Source organism: Sinocyclocheilus grahami, unplaced genomic scaffold, assembly GCF_001515645.1.
Source record: "Sinocyclocheilus grahami isolate Dianchi unplaced genomic scaffold, SAMN03320097.WGS_v1.1 scaffold663.1, whole genome shotgun sequence".
Taxonomy (NCBI): Eukaryota; Metazoa; Chordata; class Actinopteri; order Cypriniformes; family Cyprinidae; genus Sinocyclocheilus; species Sinocyclocheilus grahami.
The window spans coordinates 586102-598180 of record NW_015505842.1 but is presented as its reverse complement, the minus strand read 5'-3'; the positions used below and the strand labels follow the sequence as shown (position 1 = coordinate 598180).

The following is a 12079-nucleotide window of genomic DNA, read 5'->3' as shown; positions in this document are numbered from 1 at the left end:
AAAAAAAAACCTTAACCGGAAGCTAAAAAAACAAAAACAAAAAAAAAACATGATTTTACTAATGTGTGTTGATCATTGTAATGAATACCTGGCAACCTAAGTGCCACTGAAAGAGTAAGTGAAAGAGAGAGAGTTTGAGGGACATGTTTGACGTCACTGAACAACCTAGAAGTTGCATGAGTTTTTCCCACACAGGGAATGTTAAGGCAGGTTAATTGAGGTTGAAATCATAAATTAAACTGCACACTGAAGCTTGTGTGCAGACAAAACAAGAGAATGTAAAGATTAAAGAGTATGTAGGCTATCAATACTGGTCTTGACTGAGATCAGAGAATGTTTTTTTCGTTAATTGTATTAAGATGCACACGATCTACAGCATGTTAAAAGACTTGAGAAAGTGCACTCTTAATACACATTTTAAGACAAAAACTTTTAATCTGCTAAATCTATAATCTACTAAATGTGTCTATTAGGCACAAAAGTAAATGCCTTTAAATAATAAGAATTAACATCATGATTTTCCCTAAAGTTGCTTTAAAACAGTGTGCCAAAAGCGATATGTAAATAGCATAAATTTGACATTTTTTGACTTTTATGGATGGCTATGTCAGCTTATCACATTGTGACAGAAAAATTTGAAACATTTATTTTAAGGCCCTTTATGGGAATCCTGCAGCTGTCAATGTAAATGGACAGGATTAAAAAAAGGCGGGTTTTGGTTTGGCTTTGGGCTGGAAATTTTTATGGGACCTGGCAACCCTGCTGAACTTTATCTGTAGACTAGAAAAACAAAAAAAACAAAAAACATGATTTTACTAATGTGTGTTGATCATTGTAATGAATACCTGGCAACCTAAGTGCCACTGAAAGAGTAAGTGAAAGAGAGAGAGTTTGAGGGACATGTTTGACGTCACTGAACAACCTAGAAGTTGCATGAGTTTTGCCCACACAGGGAATGTTAAGGCAGGTTAATTGAGGTTGAAATCATAAATTAAACTGCACACTGAAGCTTGTGTGCAGACAAAACAAGAGAATGTAAAGATTAAAGAGTATGTAGGCTATCAATACTGGTATCAATGTTTTTTTCGTTAATTGTATTAAGATGCACACGATCTACAGCATGTTAAAAGACTTGAGAAAGTGCACTCTTAATACACATTTTAAGACCAAAACTTTTAATCTGCTAAATCTATAATCTACTAAATGTGTCTATTAGACACAAAAGTAAATGCCTTTAAATAATAAGAATTAACATCATGATTTTCCCTAAAGTTGCTTTAAAACAGTGTGCCAAAAGCGATATGTAAATAGCATAAATTTGAAATTTTTTGACTTTTATGGATGGCTATGTCAGCTTATCACATTGTGACAGAAAAATTTGAAACATTTATTTTAAGGCCCTTTATGGGAATCCTGCAGCTGTCAATGTAATTGGACAGGATTAAAAAAAGGCGGGTTTTGGTTTGGCTTTGGGCTGGAAATTTTTCTGGGACCTGCTGAATGAAGTGCCGCGTTCCGAACGTTGTTTAAGCGACATACACCTTTTACCGGTATTACGGTATTTTAAAAATTCATATCATAACAAAAATAAACACCGGTATTCGGTATGAACCGGTATACTGCCCAGCACTAATGGATGGATGGATGGATGGATGGATGGATAAACAAACTTGAACATTCTATATACAGCCACGCAACAACTAATGTTACACTGACTGTAACAGAACTGTAACACAGAAAACTGAAGTTTACCTTGTCTTTGAGAATATCTTGAACAGCTGTCTCGAATTCTTGAGAGTTGTTGAAGTCTACTGTTATGACGTGGGGTTTGCCGATGTACTGTTCAGTGTACGGGTGCTGAGATGACACCTGATGAGAAGAAGAAAACACGAGTGCTATCTATCATGAGCGCACTACACCGATTCTTCCGCTCCAGTTCATTTTCACAGTTCACAGCTCTGAGGATTATATGAACAGCAGAATTGTGTGCCATTCAGAAGTGAATTGAGATTGCCTTTTACATTTTTATACAATTCCCCTTTGTACTGAGGTAGCAAATATATGTATTTAGTATATTATGCATAGTTTGAATTTAAATTAGAATTTATGGGAGTAGACTTAAAAGAATACAGTTCAGAAAATCACACATTTATACATAGAACAGATGGGCTGTTTTCAGAAACATTTGCTTGAAATGCTTTAGAAATTATGATATATATTGTACATTTCTACAACAAATTCTGACTTTTCCTTTTTTATTCAGTGGCGGAAACTGGATTCCATAGATTGTATAGATGCCTGTTACGTGTTTTGGGAGTACTACACTTTTAGTTTGGAGAAATGTGTTTAGAAATCAGGAATAAACACATATTTTAAAAAGTCAAGATGAATGATATTATGTAATAGTTTTTTGTTAAAAAGTTAGACTAATGAAAAATCTTCGACTTTCTTTGAATTTTATATCAGTAGTTTCTTCTTGCATAATGGACCCTCTTTAAATTTATAAGGGATATTGTGAGCAGACTGCGCTTACCTCTCTGGATGTGGGCTTCCCTCTGAAGAACTCATGGTTGAGGGAGCTGCGAGGGGGGCTGAACTTTGGCTGCAGGAACACGCAGCCATTGGCTATTGCCTCTAAAGGGGCGGGACCTTCATAGGGAAAGCCAAACCCCAAGAAGAGCTGAGAGAAAATTGATGTTTAGGATTGTTAATTGATTACAAGTTTAATCAAAATTGCTGCATATTATCATTAATCAAAACACAGTTAATTACATGTATATATATTTTGATAAGTGTACATACAGAAATTACTCCAATGGTTGAAAAACTCTTATAATGGAATTTACTTGAAGGTCAACGGGACATTAGCCATTTTTTAAACAAATTATTTTATTTTATATTATATTTTTTAAATGTATTTACTGAATATTTAGATTAACAGTCCTAGTGTTGGGTAGTAACTGATTACATGTAATCTGGATTACATAATCAGATTCCAAAAATTAAGTACTTGTAATTTGGTAATATTATGTTTTTAAACACTCATAATCAGATTACAGTTACTTTTTAATGGATAACATGATTACATAGTATTCACACGTGTCAAACTGACTGCATAAGTGTGGCAACGTTATAGTTTTGTGAATTATATGTGTACTAAATGTGCTTTTGTAATAACTATATAGACTGATAAGTGATCTGATCTGTTACCACACATGGATTGCATTTGTAAAGCCAAAATTGGCTGTTCATAATTAAACACTTCCATAATGCAAACATAGCTGAGTCTGCATCTGTATCACTGGGACAAATTCCCTACGTATTTTTTATAACATGCAAGTTACTAAACACTGCAAGTTATTTCAACTGCATTATCACTTAGATGTGAAAGTACATCATGCTAACTGTACCTTAGCCTTCCTCAGAAGCTGCTGTAGCTCCTGTTGGGGCAGTATGCCGTGGTTCCTGACGAATGCGGGCACCTCAGGGGGCCGCTGGGCTTCATAGTACACTGTCCCGTGGATGTCCATGTAACGGTGTAAGATGCTGAGCAGCTTCTCCTTACCCTGCAGAAGCATGGAAAAAGAGAAGCAGATGAGAACGAACCTTAGAGAAAGACTAGTGTGTCTCTTGATCCCTCCTATTTATGACATCCACAATAAGTCCGTACTTATGAGTTTGTAAATTGTAATTACTATGTCATAATGCAGTTCAAATGATTTTGGAAAAAAAAAAAAAAATACATTTAAAAAAAATATATATATATATATTATTTTGGTCTTAAAGCAGCATAATGAAGAGCAAACTATGTGCATTGCATTTAATTGTTGCTTTATCACTATTTTAATATTGTACTGCCACAGAGAATTATGGTATTATGGTTATGTCGACATAACATAAGTATGTCGACAGTGAACAGTGTTTTCTGGCATGCATTCTAGTGTTTTTAATCAAAATGCATACAGATTGTGCGTTAAAGAATGAGTAGTTTCGTATCTAACTTGAGATCAGCACCATGGACAGTGCACACTCAAAAGCACAGGCTACAGATGAGAACAGTGAAACTGACTCACCTCTGCATACAATTACAACACAGCACCAGAAACATATGAGTTTCCCATTAGTATTTCAGGAAAAAGGTTTAATGCATTTGCCTTTGACAAAAAAAAACGAAGAGTCTGATCTGTTATAGCCAAAACCCCCGCAGCAATAATTCACTCCTGTTGATGTTCAATAAAAAACTCAGCAGAGCACAACACTTCATTTCCCCGTCTTTGTGTGTACATATGCACATGTGTTTCTGCATTGTGTCTGTGCATATTTGACCACAATTGCTGCAAAATGTATGATTACCAAAACTATTTAAATGGTAGAGACTTGCAGAGTATTTACACACTGCATTCCAATGACATCAGAACCAGCAAGGCCATTGACCACAAATGCTGGTTTTATGTGTGCAAAGGAGTCCATTCTGGCTCACAGGATAATTTGTAGGAAAATATTGAAAAGTAAAAATACCAAAACACATCAGCACCCATTTATTATACTGGCAAGATATACTGTAAATATTATATCTTATTGCTCACATCTTTAATTACTCATGACTAAAGTCAATTTCACAACTGTCTCCACTGGGAGATTATTATATTTCATATATTAATACTGATTTGATGCTATCAAGAATTTGACTGAGAAACATGTAATTAAAATGAGCCATAGGTTTTTTTTTCTTTGTTAAGGTGGCGTTCTTCCAATTTCCAATTTGACCCTTGACCAGAAGTTTTGATGTTTCTATTTTCACATCATCACACACCACGTTCTCTGGACAATAATGAAAGTTCTCTTAGATGTGTAGTAAAACCGGAGTATGAATTATTTACTTTATTTAAATCATTACTCCTTTAATAATTCATACATCTCCTCAGGCAAGTGTTACACCTAATTTCTTAGATCACACCATTAAGAGTTTTGGAGTCAAGCACCTCCTCTTGAGAATAAAAACACATTTGGCTGTTTTCCTTGCACAGCAAAAGAACCTCTGCTTGTTCTCTTTGCTCTCTCATGCATGCTTTAATAAATAGCATACTGTAACTGTAGTTCTTAAAAGTACCTCAGACAAGCAAAGTGACTGTAACAGTTCAAAGTTTACCTTCTGGACATTTATGACCGAATCATTCTTGTGTGAACCAAAATTGCTTCTCCTCTTAGCGGTAATGAACGTACGATTGAAGAATAAGCGTAACAGACGATGTGCCATTTCAAACAATGGAGTGACATTCAGAAAATCAATGTAGGGCCTCGTTAAGGTTCACATTAAAGATTTCTGTCTGTCTTAGGAAAAGCGGCGCTACCTTAATGACATCTCTGTATCGATCTCTGAAAGAAACATTAGTTAAGCAGCACTGAGGATGAAACATCATTATAGAAATTTGTAACAATCGATCAATCTAAATTAAACAAATTAAAGCTTCTTTGTGAGTCAGCAAGTTCATTTATATGAAACTTGTTGGCTTAAATGATTCATTCCAGTGCCGCTTCCAGAATCTAAATGGAATCTTCTTTAAAAAAAAAATGTTTTATGCATTTGCTTGTGCAGATATACTACAAAGTTTGCGATGTAGAACTAGCTCCCCGATCTAGCCATTTATTGGCACTATATTGTAAAACAGCTTATTAATGATTACTAAGTTATTCAAAACCTCTATTTTTATTTATTTTTTGTCCTAAGTATTAAGCTTCAGTGTGTAACACATGCCACACTGCTGATTCCCCAAATCCTGTGACTTGAGTGATCAGACAATTTTCGGCTGGTGCACGATAAACTGGGTGAACAAATCCCATAGATTTGCATTGAAGAAGGGATCTGAGCCCAGAATATAATATAATCTTGAGGGTGGGATTTCCTGACTCTTTTTGTCAGAATGAGGATTACCAGCCTTTGCAGAAGAAAATAAAAGACACTAACTTTCTTTTATAGGCAAATAAAAGACACTCTTCTTTTCCTGACACATGCTATTTAACCACATCGTAAATCAAACCTCAAGTGCTATAATTAAGTGCTAAAATGCACAACTTTTGACTGATTGCAATATGACTTCATTGCTTGTGTTGAATGAATAATTGAATGAATGAATGAATGAAAATGTCATACTAAAGTGTCACACACACATCAGTTGAGATTCTACCTAGACATTTAGAGAACCATAACCGTACATACATCACCATTTAACAGTTTGGTGTCAGTAGGATTTTCTTCTTTTTTTTTAATTTAACCAAATACTAAATTGATCAAAGGTGACAGTAAAGACATTTATAATTATATCTGTTTTGAATAAATGCGTATATATATATATATATATATATATATATATATACTGTATATACAGGTGCATGTCAATACATTAGAATGTTGTGGAAAAGTCCATTTATTTCAGCTCAAATGCCTAGTGAACCAAACTGAGAGGCCATTTTGAAGGCTCAGGAAACCTTTGCAGGTGTTTTGAGTTGATTAGCTGATTGGCATGTCACCATATTCTCATTTGTTGAGATAGTGAATTGGTGGGTTTTTGTTAAATGTGAGCCAAAATCATCACAATTAAAAGAACCAAAGACTTAAACTACTTCAGTCTGTGTGCATTGAATTTATTTAATACACGAGTTTCACAATTTGAGTTGAATTACTGAAATAAATGAGCTTTTCCACGACATTCTAATTTATTGAGATGCACCTGTATATATATATATATATATATATATATTACACAGCACAACTGTTTCCGACAGTGGCTTTTAACCAATTCCATGACTTCTGTAGTCTTTCACGATTAATAAATAAAAATAAAAATAATAATAATAATTTTATAGAAATTGATTAAAAAAAAAACAAGTATATTCACTGTACTTTTCCAGGTCAGGAAGTTGCAATAACTCCCTGGCACTTCCAGATTTTTCCATGAAATGATTGTTACGCTCTGACTTGGAGTTGTAAGTGAGCCAAGACGGTCGACAAGAGACCAAAAAATAAATTAGAAGGGGGGAAAACGGTGGACAAAGGGGCGATGATTGTCTTTCCAATCTCTAAACGTACAGTTGTAGCACTGGGCTGAGTGACACATGCACAATGAGAGCGAGTGGGCTGCCATTTGGCCCGGAGGGAACTGTCAGTGTTTAGGGACTCCAGAGTGCAGATAGCTTTTAAATGGCAACCTGTCAAACAAAACATACATGACAATGCACACCTCAAGCAGCACAGAGACACACTAACACGTTAAAAATGGCAGTCAAAACATTCAGGTTAAATGTGGAGACTTCATTTTTCAAAGACTTGGAGCTTTCTGAGGCTCCTGGGGTACATTTTACTCTCATCAAAACCAATCTCTGCTCCCAAACGCCCACCGGTTTGAACACACTTTCTGATTAAAGCCTGCTACTTGTCAAGTTTTTATTTATTTATTTATTTTTGTTGGAGGACGGGTGGGCGCAGTTTCCTCCGGCGATGTTCACAGACTGTCTCTCTCGATGCTGCAGAATGTTTGCTTTCATCCTGCTTTGAAGCGTGTTAAAGCAGCCTGATGTTATTTGCTGTCAGCACATCCAAACGCCACTTTAGCGCAATCAGTGTGCCCAACAAGCCATGATAGAAGCCAGGCAATCAATCTCTGTATGTTCTGACAGTTACACAGACTGAAGCAAGTTTACAGCAGTGATGGCACAGTGTTTTCGAATGCTGAGCAAGGCTGCCAGTACATGCTGTTGAAAAGTGTCAGAATTCTGCTAATTCTGCTGTTTCTGCTAACCAATAAGGAAACCCTCAACCTTTGCTTTGACGGGCTGTTATTGGACACACACATTCTTACCTTCCACATACTGGCCTCTTTGCCGTAAACCACAGCCATGTTGTTGACTTTGTCCCTCTGTATCATCAATCTTTCAGTCTGGTTTAGTTCCTCGGTCACAAAACCCATGAAAGAGTTATCAGGAGTGTGTGCTGCAGAAAAACAACAACAAAAAAACAGAATGTTTCTAATTTCATAAATACAGTTCTTTACGAGATCATCGCAATGACACCATTGCATTCATTTTGAATGTTCCAAAGAGAAGCAGTGGACAGAATTATTTCACGAATGCTCATAAAATGTAAGTTTGATTGCTGAATGTAAGGTAGTAAACCTTAAGGTAGTATACTGTATATTAACTGGCATGCGCGGAAGCCGTTCCGGCGGATGACGTAAGACGTCGATGTTGCGTGATTAGTGACGAACGCGGAGACAAAAAAAACAAAACGCTGGTCACGAATTAGAAGCACAAAATGAGGATTTGTAAAGAAAAATGTTGGAGGATTTCGATATAAGCCAAGAGGAGAGTGGTTTTCCTTTGGTCCTGCATTTCTCAGAGGTGCACTCACGACGCATACGTCCTACGTCATCCGCCTGAACATCTTCCGCGGATTTGTAAAGAAAAATGTTGGAGGATTTCGATATAAGCCAAGAGGAGAGTGGTTTTCCTTTGGTCCTGCATTTCTCAGAGGTGCACTCACGACGCATACGTCCCACACGTACCACAGTCAGCGGAAGTGAGAAAAAAGTGTTTATTACATTTGAAATATGGATATTTCTCTTACAAAAATGCATGGATTTGCTACAGGAGGCCTTTATTCACCGTGTGAGGGATGTTTTATTACGGATGCTTGCACTTTATTTCACGTCTTCTGAACTGTTGACAACCAAAACCCACTTACCCCCATTGAAAGGCTTGGAGGGGCCAGGACAATTTTTAATATAACTCTGATTGGACTTGTCTGAAAGAAGAAAGTCACATACACCTAGGATGCTTTGAGGGTGAGTAAAACACAGGCTAATTTTCATTTTTGGGTGAACTATCCCTTTAAGCCATTCAAGTGCAAGTCGCAGGCTGTGATAGATTGTTTCTGTGCGCACACATGCTAAAAGCCGCAGCTCGGACAGCCTGCGAGTGTCAAATTGAGTTGTCTTTCGCATCTTCTTGAGCAAATGCACACAGAATTATATCAGAATGGCTGTTTTGATGGGTAAAATCCATTTAAACACGTATTGTTTCTGACCTGCCCTTCACCCCAAACCAGCAGGATCACGACTTCTTCCACCTGTAATGGTAGTACTGCTCGGTCCCCTTGCTGTATCGCCTCAAATGCATACGTAACTGGACTTATTTTGAGCTCAGCAGTCCTTTTAAGCGTCTATATATTTTTTTTATTAAAGTGGAAATCAGTTTACTAAATAAGAGGGGAAGCACCTCTCAAGCATTTAGACCATGTATGAAATAAAGGGATTCCCAAACATTTTTTGTCAGCCAAATGCTTTAGACATGAACTATTTACTTGAAATATTTCGTAATATTTCAATAACTTAAAAACACATTCACATGTTTACAGTTTGAATTCGCTTAATGGTCACATTAACATGCAGGTAAACAAATTAAATATTTCTATGTTTAGTGTCCAAGTGTTTAAATAATTTATATTACATTTATTTTACTGTTAAATGGTGATGTATGTACGGTTATGGTTCTCTAAATGTCTAGGTAGAATCTCAACTGATGTGTGTGTGACACTTTAGTATGACATTTTCATTCATTCATTATATATATATACAGTGGGTACGGAAAGTATTCAGACCCCCTTACATTTTTCACTCTTATATATATATACTTTTTTATTAATTTTATTATTTAATTAATTATCAACTCACAAACCTACTGCAGTTTTTGAATTAAGCCCAGTTTGGGAAACCCTGGTTTAATGTAATAGATTTTATGACGTTGATATTTTCTTTCTCTTTGCTTTTTTTTGTGTGTGTGTGTGTGTCAATATGGTATGTTTCATGGTAAGTTTAAAACAAGTTAGATAAAAAAAGTAATATAAAAGTAATCTAAAAAGTACTCAGAATATATTACCTAAAAAGAGTACCCTAGATTACTTTACTAACTACAGTTTTCATCATGTAATGTGTAATCAGTAATGGACTACAATTTGTAAATCATCTACCCAGCTCTGTTCTTTCGTTCATTCATTCAGTCATCCATTATGAATTACACATACACACAATTCATGGACTATTTCCATAACCATTTTAAGATATTAAGACATTTCAGGATATTAATGATAAAATGTTTGAAATTGCACATATATTAGTATTTAGTTTTTAGTATTTATAGTAGATTTAATAAAACTCATGTTATTGTCTATGGGTGAAGTCTTTCATTTCTCGCAATAATTTAATTTAGATTAGATTAGATCATTTATATATATATATACATAGACGCGCAATGTAGATGAAATGTTGTGGTTTTGTATAACAAAATTAGTTCTGATGTCTGGCAACTGTTTGACTGCACTGAACTTAGTTCAAGGAAAAACGGTCTAATTGGTCTAAATTCTACACTAAAGAGACATTTAGTGAAAATTAATCGTTGTTGTGTGTTGAATTTCTGTCATTCTGATGCGAATTTCAATTCGTCATCCTGTAGGGCATCTGGCCAATTCAATTCAAATTCACACTCATGAAGTGAAAGGGAACAAATTGCTAAATTCTGAATTTGGGCCAACCTTGTGTTCTGTTAATATATTGAAATGAGGAGCAGTGCCTCAGAGTGTAGAGATGCAGATTTGTGCATATGCTGCACAGACACAAACACTCTCCAGCTCTGACAACATCTGCTGCTCTTCTCCTGCATACAGATGCTCTGCGTCTATAGCATCTGCTACCCAAACACAAAACGCTCACCCAGACGTGCTTACTGTTCTCATTTTCTGTGCTGTGATTACTAAAAGACTTTCATAATGCAGCCTGATAAATGCATTAGAGTAGCTATGAGATACTCACCCCTTTGATAAAGAAGTTAGCCACATTACAAGCTACTAATTAGACATAGGTAACTAAACTACTTGGTAGAAGCAATCATTTTGGTAAAACTTTATTTTATGGTGTCCTTGTTACACGTTGCATGTACTGTACTTCCGTAAACTACAGATTACAGTCTATAAAGTTTTAAATATGTATATTTTTCTTACACAAACGCATCGCTTCGCTTCAGAAGGCTTTTATTAACCCTGCGGGGCCATGTGGAGCACTTTTTATGATGGATGGATGCACTTTTTTGGGCTTCAAAATCTCGACCCCCACTCACTGCCATTATATAAAGCTTGGAAGAGCCAAGACATTTGTTTAATATAATTCTGATTACATTTGCCTGAAAAAAAAGTCACATACACCTAGGATGGCTTGAGGGTGAGTAAATCATGGGATAATTTACATTTTTGGGTGAACTATCCCTTTAATAACTGTATAATTATATGCAACTAACCCTAAATCAAACCCTATTCCTAACACTAATCCTATAGAAAGTAAACATTATTAATTAATATTACTCAGCACTTACATGTACAATTACTCTATAACATGGACAGGTTAAAATAAAGTGTAACCAAACTGTCTTATTTGTTTTACTATGTATTACATACCATACACTATAAAAATATTGGCAGGAATTTACAGGATTAAAGAGTATTATTTTACAATATATTACTGTAGTCAGACATTTGCTGTGAAATCAATGCATGCTGGGCCATTTTATTTATTTTTATAAATGACTGTGAATGAACAGCAGAATGATGATAAATCACAATAATTTTGTTTTACTGTGAATTCACATTATAAAGTTGTCTTTATCTGTGCCGCTGTCAGAAATGTAGTTGTTTACTGCTGTAATTGTTTTGAAGTCACCATAATAGTGATTGGTGATCCCATTTGTTTGGGCTCTGTAACCTCGCATATTCATAATCAAATTTCTAGTCATGTCAGAAGTTTGACAAATGAAAACATTTGTCAAAATGATGAGAAGCTAGAATATGAAATACGATAATTACCTAACTTTAGTTAGTTTAACTGTTCTTATCTTATCGATTTTATTTTAGCATTATTTAAGCATGAAGATTAATCAATAACTTATTTAATATTCATAACTGTTTGTGGATGGATATATATATATATATATATATAGATATATATATATATATATTTTTTTTTTTTTTTATTATATAATA

The 12079-nt window shown here is 35.2% G+C and overlaps 1 protein-coding gene across 1 annotated transcript in view; it reads right to left on the bottom strand.

Annotated features, from left to right (window-relative positions):
- Positions 1-1752: 1752 nt before the first annotated feature.
- Positions 1753-12079, bottom strand: part of LOC107558868 (alpha-1,6-mannosylglycoprotein 6-beta-N-acetylglucosaminyltransferase B-like) — a gene marked incomplete at its 3' end in the record, with an annotated part of 96334 nt that continues 86007 nt past the window's right edge. Inside the window, exons 10-13 of the mRNA XM_016242558.1 lie at positions 7857-7987; positions 3411-3566; positions 2534-2680; positions 1753-1869 (exon numbers count right to left, since the gene is read on the bottom strand). Coding sequence (XP_016098044.1) covers positions 1753-1869; positions 2534-2680; positions 3411-3566; positions 7857-7987 — 551 coding nt within the window. The remainder of the gene's footprint in view (positions 1870-2533; positions 2681-3410; positions 3567-7856; positions 7988-12079) is intronic.